We start from the raw sequence: 21683 nt of genomic DNA on the forward strand, positions 1-21683 counted from the left end.
TTGGAGCGAGAATGGGAGAGCCCCGTTGCTCAAACACAGTTCCTCTCGTGTGCCTTGAGATCCAAGCTCTTAGGCCCCCTGCATGGAGGTTGTCTATGCTGTCCTGGTTCTTCTGACTACAGCCCTGTCAACCTGGCTTTGCCCATCTGCTGGACCTGCAGCTGCTACCCTGCCTGTGCATCCAATCCTTTCCAGCCAGCACAACCTCCCTTTCAGCTGCCTGGGCCCACTGACTGGGTAGCTGCTCACAAGATCCTCTTAAAGCACCCAAAGAACAGCAAACTGGAGCTGGCAGCTGAGTTCCTGAGAGGCATGACTTGCAGGTGAGTGTTTGGAACAAAATGATTGGCAGTGTCTCTGGACTTCTTTTGCATCTTTATCTATCAACACTAATATAAAGGAAGCACAATACTAAGCTCTCAGTGGGTGGTACATTACTCCTGCAAGATTTCACTAATACACCGAAACAAGAGTCAATATTGTTGTAAGACGTGTTGTCAGATTGGTTCGAACTTTCAGCTTTGGTGGGAATGCTCAACAGTGCAGGAGGTTTAGAACATGGTTGCTGATTACTGTCAGGAATGTCTCCATGTTAGACCTCTAGTAACTCCTAAAGCTATGCTTCTTCATCTCTTTGAAGCTAATGACCCTGGATTCCTGCATAAAAACCTTCTTATGCAGGTGTATACAGCTGCAAAATCATGTATTGTGTGCAACTGGAAGTCTCCAAAGCAGTAGATTTCTTTGTTTCTTTAGTGATCTTGTTATATTATTATGTATGTTCTTCTTTTTTGTTGCCTTTATTTTTTAACTTTGTTTCAAAATAAAATATAATTAAAAAAAGAAAGGCATGAAGATACATCTATCAAGAGACATGAAGAGTTTCAGTATTCATTTGCAGTAGAAATGTTTTAAGTGCATTATGAGGCATTAATTATTATCAATGGCTTTGAATCCCAGAAAGGCAGGGTAAAAAATACACATCATAAATAAATAAATATTCTTGCATAGACTACATTTTCTATAGCAAAAACAAATGCAAGACCTAAAGATGTGCCATGACTTGGGCATCTCTACACCAACCTAAAATCCTGCATTTAAAACGGGGCTTTCTGCTTCTGTTTTAAATGCAAGATCACAACTGACTCCCATTCCATGTGCTTCCTCCCTGCCCCCCACTCCCCATATCTGAGTCTTCCATTATCTTTCATTGATCTCACTCCTCTTCTTGCCTGCTTTACCTCTTTTCACGGAGGAAACTGAAGCGGAACACAATGGGGTAATTTGATAGCTTATTATCTGCAACCACTATAAAAAAATGGAATAAAGGGCATTTAGTACAGGAGATGCCTTGAATGATCACGTCTGTGAAGGACCAATCTCAATTGCAGGATAAAAGCTCTGTGTGAAGGAGCCCTACAACAAGGTAACATGACCTACCTCCCCTCATTTCTTGTTAATATGTGTGGGGCAAGAAGACATGGGCTTGAGCCTACATTAGAGATTGTGAGGTGATGGTAGCTATTATAGGTTACTGAATTAACTGGAAATTAATGGGTGTGACTTTTTTCTTTTTTGTGTTGTTTTTATATCATGTGTTGTTAAAGAGAAAACATGCTGCTCAGGAAGGGAAGCACCTATGCCCCACTGATGATTTCTTAGACACAAATACCCTGTCACAAAGCTGGTAACTCCTGCTAATAGGCAAAAATCTTGACTGAAAATTGCTTCCTTTCCCATGATGTTTGCATGCCATTGCAAGAAGCCACCATTCCTCAGAATGACCACTGGACTGTTCTGTGATTGTGATGTTTCCTGCCAAGCTTAAGATGTTACATCTTGTTGCTTATCTGTCTTCAAGGTTCTCTTAAGTCAGCTTTCCCCATCCTGGTGCCCTCTGGATGTGTCGGACTGAAACTCTCAGCATTCCCAGCCAATGGACATGTTAGCTGGGAATGCTGGGAGTTGCAGTCTAACACATTTGGACGGCACCAGTCTGGGGAAGGCTGTACTACGTTGTTGTTTTCTTGTGGTTACTAGATTACTCTTTCCCTTTAGGCAAAAGCAGGAATGCATTAAAGCTGACCTGACTTCTACAACCTGTTTATTATCCTTCAAACCAGTTGATTTCTAGTCTCTTCTTGGCCTCAAGATCCTTGCCATTAATTGGAAGTGATCTGTAATCTGACAGTAACTCCAGAGGCATGCTGTGGTCCTGCAGTCATGCTAAATCCCCACTAACACAAAGCTTTGTGGCCAGATTCTGCATGTCCTTGGATTCCCGCCACACACACACACCTCTCTCCCCTCCCCGCTCTGCCTCATCCTTTGTGTGTATGAAGTCGTGCTAACTGCTGCTCCTTGGGTTTTGTTTATGTAAATCTGTCACCAACCAGTGCAGGGGGCTATTTCTCAATCCAGTGGTTTTGCACGGCAGATATATCTTTACGGTGCCAGTGAATTTGTGTGGTATGGATGTACTCATCAGATATTTGCATGGAATTTATTACTTTGTGTGGCTTATTGACACTAACCCTTTGCAAATGTTGTGTTCCTTTAAAAAACAAACAAACTCTGTTGTATTTATTTCTGGTTCTGGTTGATTTGGATAGTATAGAGACAGTTTGCAAGCGTTTGGAAATCTTCCTCATCTGAATGAAAGAATCTGCACTATCTGGGCCAGTTCGCATGACATGGTGGCTTATCGTGGGTTATTTAACTCACAGTTAGCCCTGGTGTGCCCAGGGTGCGTGCAGCCACTATTTTGAATATGTGATCTCTGGTGCAGGCAATTGGAGGTTGTGGCGTGTTGTGCAAACCTGCCGTTGTGGGTTAATCAAGGGTTAAACCCACTACTAATCGAGTGTTAGGTGTGGGTTGTTTAACCCTTGATTAACTCACTATGGCTGGGTTCTCATGGCATGCTGAACCCCAGATTGCCCTGATCAGAGGTTGCATATTCAAAATGGCGACCACATGCACCCTGCATGCATTGCAGCTAATCATGAGTTAATTAACCAATGATAGCCTGCTGTGTCATGCAAACCAGGTCTCTGTGTGGTTAGGTTCTGACTGGGCCTGTGCGCTCCCAGGAGGTTATCCACTTCCATAGCTCCATAAACTCTAATTTCAGGAACTAACTGGAAAGTAAGATGAAGCCCATATGAGAAAACGGAGTGTCAAGAACCTGAAGCAATGAAAACACATGTGACATCCTGGGAAACAAAAAGAAAGTGGATTCAAAATTTTATTTCCAGAAATACATGAAAGCCATATGCATATGAACAGGTCTTATTCCTCTGCTGAAATCATACATGTTTAGGGCAACAGCAAATATAACCTATAATTTCATGGACAAGCACCATCACTTTTAAGGCATATCTATTTCTTATTTCTTTGTAGGATCCATTTAAAAATGGAAAGAATGGCCTGCTGGAAGTTATCTCCCAGCACAACATAAAGGATTAAATTGCCAAAGGTATTTAGTGAGGCTAAGGATTTGGTCACTGTAAAAATGTCCAGGACCTGCTGCATTATGTCACAGTTCACAGGGTGTAGCTTTAACTCAATACGAACACCTCTGAAGATGTGAAAAGGCAAGAAACACACGTAAAAAACAGCCAGGAGGACAACGGCGAGTGTGCGTGCCTTCTGCTTGTAAGCAGTGCCGGTGTGAGGCCCCTTTGCCAAAGTGTAGATAATCACAGCGTAACAAAGAGTCACCATTCCCAAAGGCATGAAGAAGGCAAATATTGTGAGAAGCCAGTTAAACCACCTTGCAAAATTCGGGTCTTTCGTATTAGTAAGGTCCATGCAGATCAATCTATTAGAGCTTTGCTTCGTGGTGACCAGGTAGATCATCGGGCTGACCGCCAAGAGCGAAACGACCCAAACTGCGACGCAGGCTGCAATGGCCCAGCGCCGTTTCTGAATGGAAAAGCAAGTCATAGGGTAGACCACGACAAAAAAACGGAAGAGGCTGAAGCAGGTGAGGAAGAGGATGCTGCTGTATGTGTTGAAGTAAAAGTTGAATCGGATGAACTTGCACATGAACCTTCCAAAGACCCAGTTTTCTCCGTTGACTGAGTAATGGATTAGGAAGGGAAAGCAGGACACATACAGTAGATCTGTAATGGCCAAGTTTAACATAATGATTGTGCTGCTTTTCCAGGGCCTCATTTTGAAGATATATATGGAAATGACAATAATGTTCCCAGGAAAGCACACCAGAAAGAGAACAATATAAATTAGGGACGTATAGATGTTTTGAAATGAGACACCTTCATCAGTGCAGTTCCCTAAAGTAGCCATAGAGCTTTGCAAAGAGGAGAAATTGGCCATGTCTTCAGATTTGTTGTCCATGGTTATCATATTTAATTCTTTGAGAGGAAAAGAAAAATAAGTTGTTAAGTGTTAGACCTGGGCTCTCCAACATGGTGCCCATGGGGACCAGTGTGTCCACGGACACCTCTCATGCCGCCCGCCAGGCTCCTGCCCCTCCTGATTTTTATTATTTTAGATTTGTGGTGGTGGTTCTTAAATGGGAGGCTGGCATGCTGCAAAGTGAGTCCTCTAGGACAATCTCAATTTCCAAGAATGTCTCTGGGCCCCAGAGGCATTTATAGAAAAGAAAAAGGGTGGGTGGCTGCAGCGGAACATGACCAGCTGCCAAGAAAAAAGGAAAAGGTAAGTTGCGAGTGGTAAGGAGTGTTGGGGGGGGGCAAGAGGGAGGGGAATGAGTGGAATGCTTTGCCTATGCTGTGTGTGTGTGTGTGTGAGTGAGAGAGAGAGAGAGAGAGAGAAAGGTGGTTCACTTGTTTTGCTGTTTGGTGGTGTGTGTTTTGCCTGGGTTTTGTGGTGTGTGTGGTTGCATGTGTGCTTTGCCTGGGTTGGGTTTTTTGTGGGTACGGGTGGGTGTTTTCCCTGTTTGTGTGTTTGTGTTTCACCAGGTTGCCTTCTGTTAAATGGGTATTTTGTTGTGCGTAGAGGGAACAAATATGTGGGGTCGTTTGTATCTCAGACCCCACCTGTAACTTGTAGAAAGTTTCTTGGCCACGCTTCTTGTCTCTGAGCCTCATCAGTTTGTCTTCTGAGAAATGGGTGTTGGAGCAGAGAACTGAGTTCAAAAGAGGGTTTTTGTGTTTTGGAGCTCACATTTGCTTTGTACCTAGGTTCTTGGCCAAGTAACTTTGACTATTGTTCCAGAAGTTTGCATTCTGGGAAATGAGCATTTTGTGATCTGCCATGCCCACCCTGGCATCCATTTTGTGAATGGACAAGCCCTCCACATAGTGGCCATTTGGTGAGCATGTCCATGCCACTCTCAAAATGGCAAATGTGCCCACCGACCCAAAAGGCTTGGGGACCTCTATATTAGATTATAAGACAATGCAAATTATACAAATCCTCTCCATATAGCTACAGAAAAAACACTGATTATCCTCAACTGCTTGACTGCAAACCAATGTTTAGCAAACATAGTCAAGAAGGAATAAAAGTGTGCTAAAGATCAGAAAAACATTTTTCTGATCATTTAGAGGCAACTTCTCTAGTTTTGCCAAAAAAACTAATGGGAGCAGGGGAGTTAAAAAAGAAGTCTCCATTGCCTCCAAAGGAGACTTTTTTCTTCTTTTAACAGGATTTGGGGGGGATGGGGGGGTTAAAGGTTTAACCCCCCTTAATCCTGATCTGAATTGCAGCTGCATTCACTTAGGTTGGCCCTCTGATTCAGTTTCCCATCCATCAAGCAGGAATAGACCCCTGCACTATTGCTGTGATAATTAAGATAGCAAAAGGCAACAGCAGCTTTGAGCTTTAAATTGGCCAGATCTTTGAAACCATTATGACTACAATCCTAATCAAATCTGCTAAGGAGTAAGTTCCATTGAATTTAATGGGACATCTTTCTGAGTAAAGGCTTAAAATCATGCTGTAGAGGCTGTGAATAAATGAATTTGATTCTGAAATCAACTTCCATTTCCTTCCTCAACTATAAATATCCAACACTGATTTCAGGTTAAATTAGGTTATATGTTCCTAAAAGTTTACAGACCTTATAAAGAGACTAGAATAACCTTTGTAGTTAATTTGTATTTTTTTTATCTTTAATGTCTGTTTTTAGACCATATTTAAGAAGAGATCAAAATAAATCTGTTGTAACTATTCCATAAGACGTGGTCCAACTCCTTCCAATAAACTATCTTAAACTATCATTTAGCTTTTTAAAAAGTCATCATACAATTGTTTCAGGGACCAATTAGAAGAATACTAGACCTTAGGAGGATACTAAACCAACTGTCAAATTTGCAACATGACACTGACCACATCACACTATCTAGGTAGAATCTGTGCAATTGGTGCTGATTTATGCTGTATTATGGATTCTTTTAAAAGTGTTTTACTTTCATTTCTTCCATTTACTGTCATTTAAAAGTTACATATAAAAAGGTAACATTTCCCAGTAATTTTGAGCCAAATTAAGATTTGTGTGAAAAACAAAAGTATAATTTTCTTCTTATTCCTTGTGACATATTGTAAGTAAAACCTAAGAAACAATGTCCTCCTAGATCCCAGACTTCTCCCCTCTCTGCGGTATCTCTCCCATTTCATTTAATACAACGTATGCACTATACATATCTGAAGTCAGAAAAAAGAGCAATACCAGTTACCTGGGACTTCATTATAGGCTTCCTTTTCTCTTCCGTTGTTCTGAGCAGGATATGATAAACCTGAAAGGGTGAGCAATCCATACAGTCTGAGAGTATTGCTGAGAAAGCAGCAATTCAGAACTCAATGCCTCTGTGCCTTTGCTGCAGCTATAATGATCATATACCCATCGAGATGCATGTACATTGAGAGCTCATGGAAGTGCACTGTTTGTATGCAGCTAGGGGTTATATACCAGCTAGTAGACCTGCCCTTCTTTTGCATTGTACTATTTGCAGCCTCCAAGTTCAAAGGCAGGCAGCCTCTGAGAACCAGTTGCTGAGCTGAAAGAATGGGAGAGGAATATTGCTGCCTCATCTTGCTTCTGGGCTTCCCAGAAGCATCTGGTTGAACCCTGGCTAGAAGAGATGGGCCCTTGCTCACTCTCAAGAAGAAGCATATCTCTGGCAAGCAGCAGTTTGTGTTGCAATGAGTGACTCAGCAGTTACAAATAGCTTTCAGCCCTTGAAAGTTCCGTCTTAATTTAATACTGAAATTTAAAGGCTGCTTTACAGAGTAAATGCAATTCCCTGACACAATCTAAACCAGCTTACCCCAACCGGATGTCCTCCAGGTGTTTTGGAGTTCAATTCCCATCAACCCTGCCAGCATGGCCAATGGTCAGGAATGCTGGGAGTTGTAGTCCAAAACATCTGGATGGCACCAGTTTGGGGGAGGCTGATCTGAACTTAAGCAGGTTGTGTGTGCTGGAGAGGGAAGGATGAAGATGTTGAATGGAGGGGAGGAAGGTAACAAAACAGCAAATAGATGGGGTGGACTGGCAGAAGGGATAAAGAGCCAGTGTGGTGTAGTGGCAAGAGTGTTGGACTAGGAGCTGGGAGATCCGGGTTCTAGTCCCCACTCGGCCATGGAAGCTCACTGGGTGACTTTGGGCCAGTCACAGACTCTCAGCCCAGCCTACCTCACAGGGTTGTTGTTGTGAGGATAAAATGGAGAGGAGGAGGATAATGTAAGCTGCCTTGGGTTCCTTGCAAGAGGAAAAAAGGCGGGGTATAAATGCAGTAAATAAATAAATAAATAAACGCAAGAGGTGGATTTTGAGAAGAGATGTGAATGAAGTGGACCCATCTAGGGTTTGTGGGTAGGAGTTTCAAAAATAAAGATAAGGAGGGTTGTGTAATGGTGAGAGCAGGAGTGGGCAACTTGTGGGCCACTTTGCCTACAACTCCCATAATCCCTCACCATTCGCTATGCTTGCTAGGGCTGGTGGGAGTTGTAGGCCAAAACATCTGCCACAAAATGCCCATCTGTGGGCTAGAGTGTGGGACTAGTACTGGGGAGACCCAGGTTCAACTCTCTACTCAGCCATGAAGCTCACTGGGCCAGTTACTATAGCCCTGTTCAGGTGTTTGTCTGCTGTGTTTTATCAGAACACAGTGAAGGGGGAAGACGAGCACGCTAGCTCTGCCCCTGCCCGTCACTGTCTGCATTATCCTATACAATTTGAAGGGGGATAACTTCTGTATCTCTCCAGGTTGTGGAGGGTGATGGAAACCGTGACAGGGGGTGGAGTTAGCATGCTCACCCCTGCTCTTCTGTTGCATATTGATTAAATACAAAGGACAATTGCCTGAATATTTTGTCTCAACCTAACCTACTTTTAAGGATGTCGGAGAAATCCACCATGAGTTTAAATAAGTTCAGATTTCTGTTAATCTGACGTGAGGATTCCGTAGCAGATCGCCTTTTTCCAAGTCCTGAGGATTCCATGGATCTGCAGACTATTTTTCAATTTGAGGGGGGATTTGTACTAATTTATCTTAGCGCTAATTCATATTAGGATATTAGCACAAATGTGCATTAGCGCTAAAGCATACTTGTGCAAATTGTTTTACTTACACGAATTAGTGTAAGTAAAACAAAATTCTGGTTAAAAAATCCCATACTATCAATGACTGGATGATGGAATGGAAGACACCTGACAATCCACAAAACACAGACAACGGATTGATCAAAGTCTGCACATCCCTACTTATTTCACAGAGTGGTGGTGGGGGGGGTCCATATACCCTAGCTTGAGTCCCTTGGTGGAAAGGCAGGATATAAATGTAATACATAAACGGGGAATGCATGGATGCCATGGAGGGATTTAAGAGTGTGGGACAGGATATTCCAAGTTACTGAGCATGGTAGAATTGGAGTGAAGGTTATCGACAGGTATATACTGGGATAAGAGAGCAGCAAGCAACAAAGGCCCTGGAATGCCTGAAAGATGAGTACATATTTTGACAATTCTTTCTTTGAGAAGATGCTGGCTGCATAGTTATGCATTTAGTTATGAGGATAAAATGGAGAGGAGGAGGATAATGTAAGCCGCCTTGGGTTCCTTGCAAGAGGAAAAAAGGCGGGATAGAAATGCAATAATAATAAATAAATTTCCTCTTGTTATTTGTGGGTGGAGCAAAAAGTTAAATAACAGGTTTCCTAGGGGTGGAGGAAATGACAATTATAATTTAAAACATCCTGATTAAATAGAAGGTCAGGCTCAGAATGGTAGATGTTTAAAAATTCTGATTACAGCACACACCATCCTGATTAATGCAAATATCTACCTTAGTACATTCAAAGACCCGGAAAGCCAATATCTCTCTTGTTAGCCTCCAATTAATGCTGGTTCTTGCCTAAGCGCTCTCTACATTGCAGCTGATTGCTTAATTAGGCGACTAACAACCATCACCTACGCTGTTGTGGTAGAAAGTTCTCTGATTGCTCGTTGTATAATTACCAAATGAGTTACCTTTCATAGAAATGCAGCACTCTGGGAATCTTGTTAAAACATGATCTGTTCTAACAAGAACATAATGTCCTAGTGTGTGAACTTCTGAGGAAAGAAAATCTTGAGTGAGATGATGGCAAGGTAAAAAATAGTAGTTGAAGAAACTTCCTGAGGGGTCAACACTGGAACATGTGTTCCATGGCAACACTTTTGCCATGAAACCAACAAAGAGTCCTGTGGCACCTTTAAGGCTAAGAGATGTTATGGTGTTATTATGGTGTTGATGTAGGAGGGGATTAACCCTTCCCTCCTCTGCCATTCCTCCCACCCATGGCTGCTGTTAGCCCTGGAAGGGAAGCTCCCACTGTTGTCAATGGGAGCTTTCCTTCCAAGGCTAACAGCAGCCATGGCATGGGGTGGGGATTTCATTAGGCCTGCAGCAGGAGCCAAAGGATTAAATGCCTCCTCCCTGTGCACCATCGTCCTGATGTAAAGCAGGCTTGCTATTAAGACACAGCAGCTAGTGAGACGTTTAGTTTCACATCTAGTCCTATGCATGGTTCCTTGGAAGCAGATCCCACTGATTTCAATAGAAATTACTCCCAAGTAAGTACAACTAGGGTTGCAGCTTTCATGATTTCAGGTTGCAGAAAATTGCTTGCCTTAGGTGAACAACTTAAATCACTAGTTACTTACTATTGTATTATATTTGGTAGTAGTTAGCCAGTGCGCTACTGGTATATAAAATACTTGATTGCCAGGTTTTCTGTTACATCTTCAAAAGCAGCTTGATTTGGGATACATTTCCAGGTTTGAAATGTTTCATCTGCTAATTCCTGCATATCAATCTGCTGTTGAAATCACAGCTATAAAAGCAGGCCAGGAAACTTCCATTCTTAATTGTTCCGAATCAATATTCTTATGGCTCTTGTAGCCCGATCTGATGCATGCGTACTCAGATGTAAGTCCCACTGAGTTCAGTGGTGCTTACATCCAAGTGTACTCATAGTTCAAGCTGCACATCCACCCTTGGTCTCAACCATATTGGAAAAAGATCATAAAACCTGAGAAGTGAGTATTTGTTTATCGTACCAGGAAAACCAGTTGGGCCAACTCGGGGAATGGTTGTAGCTCAGTGGTAGAACACATGTTTTGTACAGTGGGGGCTGGTGGCTCTGATTTCGGTGGGGCTGAGTATCCATTCTGGGTTTTAGTCAGAACCAGCCAGAACTCTAAGGAAGCTATCCAAGGTGCTGAACCCTATCCCCAAAAATAGGTTCAGCACCTTGAATAGCTTCCTTAGAGTTCTGGCTGGTTCTGACTGAAACTGATAATTGATGGAATCACAGCCCCAATGAAATCGGAGCCACCAGCCACCATGCATACACATGGCTTTGTATGCAGAAGGTGCCGGGTTTAATCCTCAGCATCTCCATGTAGGACTGGGAAAGAGCCCTGTCTGAAACCCTGCAGTGGACAGCCATTTCCAGTGGGTATCCACGATAGATGGAACAATGATCTGATTCAGGCAAAGGCAGCTCCCTATGTTCCTGCTAGAGCAGCTGCATAGAAAGAGGTAGGGCTGTGCACCGCTTTTGTCCGAACCCTGAAGTGCACAGGGGTGCTTTGGACCAAAGTGATGTGGTTCCGGAGTGGGTTAGGATCAGGCCGAAGCACTCCAAAGTGGGTTGGATAACTTCAAGTTGGATAACTTCAAAGCATTTCGGCCTGATCTGGACAGTCACCCTGTACAGCCACATGAGCCCCCTGCTCCTTACCAGGACCCCTGGGGAGTGCCCACAGCCATCACTGCCTTGGAGGAAGTTGCCATTTTCTTTCAAAATGGCGACTCTTCCAATAAGAGGAGTTGCCATTTGTTAAAAAATGGTGACTCCCTTGTAGAGGCTGGTGGCTGCGGGCGCTCCTGACAGGTCCAGGTAAGGAACAGGTGGTCTTGTCTGGCACGGCGGCGGCCCGCTTCAGGTCTCCAGATCTTGCTTCAGAGTCAGAGCCCAAAGCGGGTCACACTAGCTCCAGAGCAGGCTGGGGTGGGTGCGGCCAATTTGGAACCACTGAATTGGCTCCAAAGTGGGTCAGGGAGGGGGCTGTGCACAGCCCTGATATTTAGTACTGCAACCTGCCATGTTTCCAGTGGATGCTGATGGCTCCAATTTCGGTGGGGCTGTGAAACCATTCTGGGTTTCAGTCAGAACCAGCCAGAACTCTAAAGGAGCTATCCAACGTGCTGAACCCCCTGCCCCCTGCAGAGGTTGGCTGGAAGGAGACAAGGCCAGAGCAACCAGCCATGGAGAGACACAACGGACCACCTCTTTGAGGGGAATCGCAGGAGCTTTTGATGACTTAATTAATGTATTTCTGGTTGCATGCTGCTGGCACACTGTTCTGGGGAATTACTGCTCTAGACATAGGGGTGAGGTAGTAAGTGGCATACATCCCCTTTCTGAAAAGAAATGGCCATGGTGGCTGGGGATGATGGAGGTTGTAGTTGTTCCCACACCTGGGAAGCAAAAGCTTGGGGATGTGTGCCTTATATGTACTGGGTAACATTTGGGAATGTCCCCATGTCATGCTGGAGCCTGCAGAATAGCTATTAAAAGGCTCCATGACCTGGTAACTCTCACTTCTTTCCACTCTCCTATACCCTTTCCCTGAGGTATCCAGCAGTAGTCTTTACTTGGTCCACAAGCTGACCAGGCAATCAGTACTTTGCATTTTCCTATAGGAAGGAATGTGTCTCATTACACTGATGAGGGAACAGTAAGTTCTTCTCAACTACAGGAAGCATTGAAGAAGCCCCTTAAAGGGAGCTGCACCTTTTCACAAGAAGCTTTCTGACCTTTATGGTATCATAGGGATCCCATACTGCAGCTTACTTAGCAGAGAGATTGCTCAGGCCTGAATACCTATTATAGGAAGCTGCCTGCTAACAAGACATTGGTCTGTCTCACTCACTCATTGTCTGCACTGGCTGACAGCAGCTCTCCAGGGTTCCAGGCAGGGGTCTTCCCCAGCCCAACTTGGAGATGCCAGGGATGGAACCTGGGACCTTTGGCATGCAAGGCATGTGCTCTGTTGCTGAGCTATGGTTTGTTGTCCAGGCCCACCTTATGGTGTCACGTTATGTAGCGCTTGGACCTCACCAAGGGTGCAGACAGATACAATATTTTTTTAAAGGCTCGAAGTGCATTCTTTAGTTGCTCTACACACTTGTCTTCACAACTGGACTGTCAGATGAGCCCATCACTGAATCAGACCCTGGTTCGATCCTATATCGGCCTTGCTCCTCCCCTCCCCTTCACTCACTGCTCTTGCTGCATCCAGCTGGGGAGCCAAGCATGCCACAGCAAGGTGGCCAAGATGGCAGGATCACCACTGGCTCCCATCACAGGCACCCAGCTGGTGTTTGTGCTAACTTTCCCCAGCTGGAAGAGGAGGAACGGACAGTAGTGGGTGAGGGAGGGAGTGGGGGTCTGAGTGATGGGCTTAACCCAGCATTTGGTTTGATGCCCTGTTCTTCCAACTATTTTAATGTGACAAAATTTGCTGAGCTAAATACCTCAGTCCAGCACTAGTGTAAACAAACCACAATATGCCAAGGTGAAATCCCAGGGAACTGCAGTTAGTTTAAAATGGACACGTTCAATCTCCTGTGGCATGTGAAAGAGGAGAGACACAAACTCAAGGCTTGCTCGTGCTCATAATGAGAAACCATTGTTTTCGGTTACATCTGAACTGGGCCAAAGTAAGTTTATAGTGTGTAGACAGCAGAAAAGTGCAATAAGAAATCTTTCTTTTAGGTTGGATCCGACTTCCTGTGATGTTTCTTTGCTGCCATCTCATGGTAATCAGAAATTAAGCATGCACTATAAAATGCTTCCTCAAGTGGCAAATAGGGCAGACTGTATTAGGAAAAGAAATCAAGCACACATTTCCATACACTTTTTAGATACAGGACTAACTTTCAAGTCTGGTGTTGCCATTGAGGTGGTGGAGGCAGCCAACAGAAGTGGCCCTTTGCCACAAGGTGGTGGATGTTGCTTGCCTCGCTAGTCAGTGCTGTTCCTGTTGTCTTCTGTCTTGGGCACCAATGCATCGATTTGTCACAGTGTTAGCTAAAGCAAAGTTACACCCCAATGAAATTGTCCTCGGGAAAGCTCCGTGGATCAGTATTGCTCAGGGCCTAGCTGTTGCTGTATTGCCTGTTGGGAAAGGCTGCCGTATTGTATAACTGCCAGGCCAAGTCAGATGGCTACGGCTCATCTGGCAATGGGTGAGTGGGCTGTCTTCCACTGCAATGCCTGACATGGCTCATTTGTATTACTCACCTGGAACTTTAAGCACTTTACTGGGGCAGGCCTGTTCTGCAGTGTACTGTGATCTGCATGGTGTGGGATGGCATTGCAGAGGGATGGGGAGTGTGAGAAAGTGGGGAATCACAGCTGATTTATTATTTGTTTCTTTGTTACATTTCTATCCCACCTTATCTTCAAGAAGCCCAAGGCAGCGTATGCAATCCTCCTTCTCCTCTCCATTTTATCCTCACAGCAGCCCTGTGAGGTAGGTCAGGCCCAAAGTCGCCCAATGAGCTTCATGGCCGAGTGGGGACTAGAACCCGGATCTCCTGAGTCCCAGTCCAACACTCTAGCCACTACACCACACTGGCTCCCTGATGTTCTTCTGGCCTCATGAAAGGATGGTTCAGTATTCTGCATTATGGTTCACTCACTCATAAGATGCAGGTGCCCTATGCAGACGTCTCGAATCTAGATACAGTCAACATATGGAGAGGGAAGTGGGATCTCAAGACCAGGCCCTGCCCCTGACCGCCACACACAGATTGGACCTTGTGTGCATACAGTCAGTGAACAGGCTGCAAATCTACATGTGGAAATCAGGAGTGATGCTGGGATTGCCCTTCCATGCATGCATTTCAGACATCTGCTACAGAAACTCTGCTCTGAAGGGCCAGGAAGTACCTCATGTCTGCCCTAGCAATTGCCCTGAACCTCCTTAATCTCACACTTTGAGAACCGTGGGATGAGCAGCCTCCAGCCCATGGACTATATATGGTCCCTTAGGGTGCAATCCTATGCATGTTTGGACAGAAAAAAAGGCCTGCAATACCCAGCATGCCCCAGCATGTGATGCCTGGCTAGGGCATGCTGGGAGTTGTAGGCCCTTTTTCCTGTCTAAACTTGCATAGATTGCACCTTAGGCCTCTTTTTGTGCCACCAGAGAACTCTTGTTGGAATTCTAGAAGCCCCAACTTTCATTTGCTTTCAGGTTCTCACAACTGCAAAATAAGCCACTTCAAACCCAATTTAACGGTATCGTGCTACAGTTTTTCAGGTTCTAATTCCTCAGGTTCTAATTTTTCCAGGTTCTAATTGCCCTTCTTTTTTTCCAACACCTGAAACTGGGATTCTATTTTTATCCCTTCTGTAATAATTAAGAATGCTGATAGTATCCATGTTGCTAAGATTCCATTCCCTGGTAGTGGCTGTTTAGGTAGTAGAGATAGTGGCTGTTGTGGAAACACAGAGCCTCAAAGTGAGAACAGAAAGGATAAGCGCCTTTGAACTCACTTTTAGAAGTTCCAGAAACTCAGGCTACAAACTACTACATGATCAGCATTCTCACGTTGCTTTTCTCAAGAAGTCAAAATTGTTGAGATTTGTTGTTGTTGTTGTTCTGTTGCAGTTTGGATTTGTTATGACTGAAATTGTGCTAGTTTGGTTCCTGTTCAGGCCAATAAAAGCTTGTTACATCTACACAAGTTCAGTCCTTGTGAATGCAGGAAAATAGCAGTTATAGTATAATGCCGATTCACAGATATCCATGACAGGGTGATTCATAGATATTTATTTTCTTACATGCTTTTAATTTATCTGCTGCATACAGTTTCCTTTATTTTAGTCTTGGCTCTTTTCAGTATTAGTTTTATTTTTTATTTTTGCTTCTATATTTTTCATCTTTGTATTTCTTGTTTAATACTATTGCTTTATTGTTCTTAATGATTTGTTATGCGACACGCTACTTTGAGCCCTTCATATTGGAGGTGGAAAGGCAAATACCTTAACAAATAAATGAATACTCTTCCGATAATTGGCCCACTATCTTGGCCTTATAAACCATGTTTATGGGCTCAAGAACAAGCCATATGCTTCTCCCTCCCTCCTCGCCCTTGCACTTCCTTTCTCCCTTCAAACGCTATGCCTCAGCGCTTCTATCCCGGCATGTTAAACTACAGTTTCCCATGATGGCCACATCAGGAAATTATGATTTAATTGTTGCATACTGACCAGGATATGAAACTGGGGTCTTCAGATAGGTATCATCATTTAATGATAGAGAGTGGAGAAGTTAAAAATGACACCGCTCTGCAATCTATTTCTTGAAGTACTGTTCACTAAAATTAGGCTAGTATCTAAAAGTGTATGTGTTGTGTGCACATGCAGTTTATCTAATAAAGTTTGTTCTGTTTAATTAACTGCATCCCAGTGGGAAATGTAACATCTCAGGTTTTCGAAGTCTCTGGCTGAGTCCAGAGAAATGTTAGAAACTCTTAGGTTTCCAGGCTGTGGCTATTTCTTTTTAGAAACTGATGTATTAACAGTGCATTGCTATTTAGGGAGAAATCCTAGGCCCTTAAACATTGTCTGAAGGGCCATTGGATATTGGAGATTCACCACTCTGAGGTGGGAGACAGCACTCCGACCTCGGAAGGGGGAGTTGGAGATCCACCTCTCTCTCTCCCCCTTGCAGCTGGTGTGGAAAGAACTGTGTTGGCTCCCCTCCGAGGTCAGAAAATCGACCTCGGAAAGGGGGGAAAGGGGGCATTCCAGTGGGACGGGAGGAGAGGAGATTGGAGAGGCCAGGATATTGAGCTATCCTGAGCTTCTGCCAGCCTCCTTTCCTCCAGGTCTGAAGCACCATTGCTAGATGGGCAAAAAAGCAAAAACAGCGGGGCAGGAGGATGGGGTGGTGAAAATTTCCTCCACCACTCCTCCCGTCCTGTATTGGAGTTCGGGGGTTTCCGATCATCGTGGGCGCAATTGATAGGATTGCACCCTTAGTTGTTTAGTTGTAATGGTCCCAAGAGTGTAACCAAGTCACCTGTAGTTTTAGAGGGGCCTAGAGATCCATAATGCTTGGCTTAGATTAGTGCATTTTCCTTGCTAGTGGGCCTCTGAGCATGTGAGATGAGTCAAAGGTCGATAGCGTGGCCTCAGCACATTCCATGCTAATGAAGGCTAGTATCTTTTCAGGGCCTAGGATGTGCCTGAGAAGTGAGGCTATGTTTATGCCGAGTTACAGGTGGCTGTGCTGGGAAAGTTCTGATTGTTTTCCTTCTGAACAAGCGCTGTTAGTCTATGCTGGGAGAGTTGCAGATGAACGCTAATTAACGCTTGCTTCTGGCATGCTGCCTCACTTCTAACATGTATGGTATAAAACCCATTGTACCCCTTGGCTCTGGGTTCAGAGAAGCTGTCTGATCCAGCCATTGGGTACGCCTGTGTGCTGTAAGTACTCAATAAAGTCTGCTTGTAAGCAAACCTGGGTCTGGCTTATCATTATCTCAGCACCTCCAAACCTTAGCAGCCCATGGCCGGAGCATACATTAGTTACATGTTAACTTTTTCTGCAAGTATATAAAATATATTTAACAGACAGCCATCCATTGGTCAGCTCTAAAGAAATCAGTCATTATCTAGTGATTTCTGATAGGAAGAAAAAGAATATGATTCTAGTATAACCTTTCATATACTTAGTTTCCTTCTGTGGCAAATACCTTTTTCATCCATGTTTTCATAAGAAAATTACAGTTGCTTTAAAAAGAACGTATAGACAACTTCTTTCTTTGCAATGTACAGAAGGAATGAGTCACACAAAACCATGTTCTTAAAACTTAGCAATTCTCTTTCCAGCTCATCACACTTCTTATCCAAAACCTTATCCTTGTATCTGTACGGGGGGGGGGGGGGTGCTTTGTTATTTTAAAAAATATGATGCTTTAGTAGAGGGATGATTCACTCTTTATGCAGCAGTTGTGCTTGTTGCTTATATGCTGGTTGTTTGGAGATGCAAAACCACAGGGAAGTACACTGGACACAGGCTGGGGAGCAGCTCCTCTGCGCATGTGCCCAGCATGTTTGAGACATGAGTCATCTCGACACACTTTTTTATAGCCATAATTCACCAAAGAGTTAAGCATGGATTGTTACCTACACATATACAAGCCAAAACACTGGTTGGAAACTTCACTGCAATTGAAAATGTGATCAGGCTTGAGAGATCGTAGCCATGACTTGACCATGACTGGTAGAGCCAAGTGCAGGTTAAAGCTGAAGTAAGTGAGGGATAATGGAAGGTAACAGTCCTTCATTGTATCACAGGGGTAACATCCTAGTAGTTAACCTCCTGAGTGCTAAAACATGCATTTTTGTTGACTGAGTTTTTGGGGGGAGGGGAATGGACATGAATGGATCATGTCCATTCCCCTCCCCATTGATCATTACTTCTGAACAAAGTCCATGAAAGCTATGACACAATAAATCTGCCAGGGGGCTCCCAGATGAGGCTCTTATTGTGCAACAGCCCTGTGTGATTCACATTCTTTGCCTGGAAGCACCCTCAGTCTACGGTGCCACAAAACTCTTTGTTGTTTTGCAGCAGCAGGCGCTATCTTCACAGATGAATTCCTTTTCCCTCAAACTCTTTAGTAAGTGGCATGCAGATGGCCCTTCTCTCCAAGTACTTGCCTTTAGGTCACTGTACTTGACCATACATTTTCATGATCCCTATTATAATCTAAGTGCTTCTCAACATTAATCAAAAATCCTGCATTCTTACCTGGGCTTTCTTCTTCCGGAGTCTTTCTGGGTTTATGATGGGCTCCTTTAGACAGCGAGCATGTGAATTGGAATTGAAAATGTCCCGTCTTAGCAGTGCGCTATATGTTCAATGAAACAGGACTATCTAGTGGCTGAATTATAGCACAACAGCAGCATTTCACACTGCCGATATGGCACCATTAAGATTCATTACGGCTTATCTCCAATCTTTTTGAAAGTGGGATAAAGGGAGGAAAGTGTGGGAGATGTCCTGGAGTTTGACAACGTCATGTAAAGGACCCGCAAACTTCCATGAGTGGCCATTCACGAGCGTGCAATAAAAGCCTCATGTAGAAATGCCTTAACTAAGATATCAGCAGAACTTGGTGCATCCTAATATACAGTATTCATTATGGCAATTAACATTGCCTACAGTCCCTGTACCTTTTATTCTAAGGTCCAAGCAGGGACTGGCACAGCCATAAATGCAAACTCGGCAGCTACCTGTGGTGCCAGAATATACAGTCATCTGCCTTAGCTATGTAGATGCCTTGCAGATACTGGGATGGTGCCTGCAGTTCTGAAAGAGACACACAGAGGCAGCTTAGCAGCAGCTTAGCTGTGTAATCTCTCCTGCTTTCCAGGGGATGTGGTTGAGAATTTTCTGATCTCCATTGGCTGCCCAACGTCCTTTTGTCAAAAGTAAAGAAGTGAGAGACATTAGAAATAAAAGTACTTAGCTCTTGATCATTCAATTTGATATTATTGCTGCTCAGCATATTATAAGGCACAAGGGAGGGGCATGCAGCAGCATTTTTGCATTTTGCATCCAGGACAGCAAGAAATAAAAACAAAAAACTCCAAACCCTTGGGCTACCTTTGAGCCAAACCAGGCACTCCATACATCCAAATTAAGAGTTCTGTGATCTCCAGGCCCTTTCAAAGGCGGATGAAAGGATTTGTTTCCCACAAAGCAGCTTTACTCAGTAGGTTCATATGTCACCCTAAGACTCTTCAGTTGTGTGTATAGTCTCTTTATGCAAAGATAATTGTTTTATCAGGAAACAACCAGAACTGGAGGTCCTGAAGAGAAATGCCTCAGTTCACAACTTTAATAGTCCAGACACTGAAGTCACTGCTACTCCCTGTCTGCTGTATTAAGTTGCTCAACTTGCATCTCAGCAGAGATTGAATGGCCTGCTGGAAATTATCACTGATCATGGCGTAAAGTAACAAGTTGCCACATGTGTTAACTGCTGCCAGTGGTCTGGAAATGATGTAGGCGGCATGGATATGGTTTTCAACATCACAGCTGACTGGGTACAGCCTTAGTTCAATCCGAACCATCCTAAAAACATGGAAGGGGAGGAAGCACATGTAAAAGACTACCAGGAGGAGAAAAGCAAGTTTACGTGCCTTCTGTTTATAAGGATTTTGAGTGTGGAACCCAGTTGCCAAGGTATAGATTATCACAGTGTAGCAAAGTGTCACAGTTAATAGTGGCAAGTAGAAGGCCAAGGCACTTAAAAGCCAGGTATACCACCTAATAACATCCATGTTCTCAGAACTAGTAAGGTCAAGACAAAGAGATCTGTTCTCTTGTATTTTTGAGGTAATCAGAAAGTTGACAGGACATACGGCCGCCAGTGAAATTATCCAAGATGCAGCACAGGCCACAACAGCCCATGACTTTTTCCGAACAGAGAAAGACCTTATCGGGTGGACAATTGCAAAGTACCTGAAGATACTGAAGCAGGTCAGAAAGAGGATGCTACTGTACAAGTTGAAGTGGAAACCAAAGCGGATGAATTTGCACAGGAAGTCTCCAAAGACCCAGTGCTCGCCGTTGGCATAGTAGTGTATCAAGAAAGGGAGGCTGATTAAATACAACAAGTCTGTACAGGCCAAGTTGAACATGATGATGGTGCTGCTCTTCCAGGGCCTCATCCTGAAGGTATACACAGAAATTGCCATAACGTTGCCTAGGAAGCCCACAAAAAAGATCGTGCTGTACACGGCTGGCAGGTAGGTTTTTCTGAGTTCATGGACTTCATCAGTGCAGTTCTCAAGGGCACCTGCATCATAGCTTAGTAGTGCGTTGGTCAAATTTGCTATATCTTCAGATGCAGTGGTGTCCATCGCTAACATTGCAAGTCTTCAGAAAAGAAGAACAGAGGGTTAGTTTAGCTTAGATGAGATTCAAAAACAGTGGGTTGGATCCAGACTTTGTCATACTTAGAGAAGACCCACTGAAATCAATGGGACTGGGCCTACTCTATGTATAACTAAATCTGGATCCAACCCAATTTGCTCAACTGTTTTGCTATCCCCCTCCTCCTGAAGACAGATGCAGAAATCAGTTAAGTGTACTGTAATCACAGTGGTCAACTATGTGTTTTTCAGAATTCAGTAAACTGTACAACAATTTCATTGTTTTGTTCTCTGAGGACTTGATACATCCAAAAAAGAGAGTTGGTGCTGTTTAAGGGTCATCATTAATTTTCCTCTGCTACAATTCTTGTTCTGAACATTTCACTTTAGGTTACATTTGTTCCTTCCCCATATTGTTCTTGCCTTTCTCTTCATTGCCGAATCCTCATTACAACCAAATGTTCGGTAATGGAACTTCCTAAAGTACATGCATAATTATATCTAATTTCTGAGGAAGTGGATTTTTTTTTTCTATAATTAACTCAATAGTGTTCTCTTTTTTTAAAAAAAAAAGTTGGGTTCTGTTGATTTTAAAACAGTTTTAGAATGAAAAGGATGTAGTAAGTCCTAGTTTGCATACCCACAATGGTTGGGTACCTTCCCCAACCAGGGGCTCTCCAGAGGTGTTATACTACAATGTCCATCATTCCCAGCCAACAGAGTACCAGGTTGGGAGAAGATTGGTTTAACAACATAAACGAAATCAACCTTTTCTTAAGAATAATAACAGAGCTTTAGGAGGCATCTTGGAATTGCCACAGACCCATGTCAGACTTGTCCTTGTCCATTCAGAAGCAACCCCTATAGCTCAAGGATTTACCGGAAATAGCACCTTCAAGGGTAACTGGCAAATGTGGATGGGAGGGGGTGTCCAGTGAGGAAACCTTGCAGGTAGGAAATGGTTAATCCCTCCACCCCCATTTGCCACAATGATAATCCCAGTTTAGAATGGGTCCATGTGTGGTTGCTTTTTGAGAAAAAGAATTAAGTAGCTAGTGTTAAGTGCACATAAAAGGAAAAAGCTGCATGCCTTAAAAAAAAAAAAAAAAGAAAACGTATGGAGAAAAGTAATCACACAACTTGTGGAAGTCTCCGGCTTGTGGAATTTTAAATGGGAGTCATGGAAACAAACATGCCTGTGCTGTTCTCTTGCACACTTGCACAGGTACATCTGC

General features: G+C 43.7%; 2 protein-coding genes across 2 annotated transcripts; both read right to left on the reverse strand.

Annotated features, from left to right (window-relative positions):
- Positions 1-1225: 1225 nt before the first annotated feature.
- Positions 1226-7047, reverse strand: LOC146350346 (2-oxoglutarate receptor 1-like). The gene is made up of 2 exons (XM_084841830.1): positions 6669-7047; positions 1226-4379 (listed from the first exon to the last, which is right to left on the reverse strand). The coding sequence occupies exon 2, from the start codon at positions 4369-4371 to the stop codon at positions 3382-3384; it is 990 nt and encodes a 329-aa protein (XP_084697956.1). The 5' UTR covers positions 4372-4379; positions 6669-7047; the 3' UTR covers positions 1226-3381.
- Positions 7048-19395: 12348 nt separating this feature from the next.
- LOC146350347 (2-oxoglutarate receptor 1-like) lies at positions 19396-20436 on the reverse strand. The gene has a single exon (XM_084845538.1). The coding sequence runs from the start codon at positions 20434-20436 to the stop codon at positions 19396-19398; it is 1041 nt and encodes a 346-aa protein (XP_084701664.1).
- Between the last annotated feature and the right edge of the window lie 1247 nt (positions 20437-21683).

The sequence above is a fragment of the Heloderma suspectum genome, chromosome 3 (genome assembly GCF_057233095.1).
Source record: "Heloderma suspectum isolate Gila_16-S chromosome 3, 16-S_ref, whole genome shotgun sequence".
Classification (NCBI taxonomy): Eukaryota; Metazoa; Chordata; class Lepidosauria; order Squamata; family Helodermatidae; genus Heloderma; species Heloderma suspectum.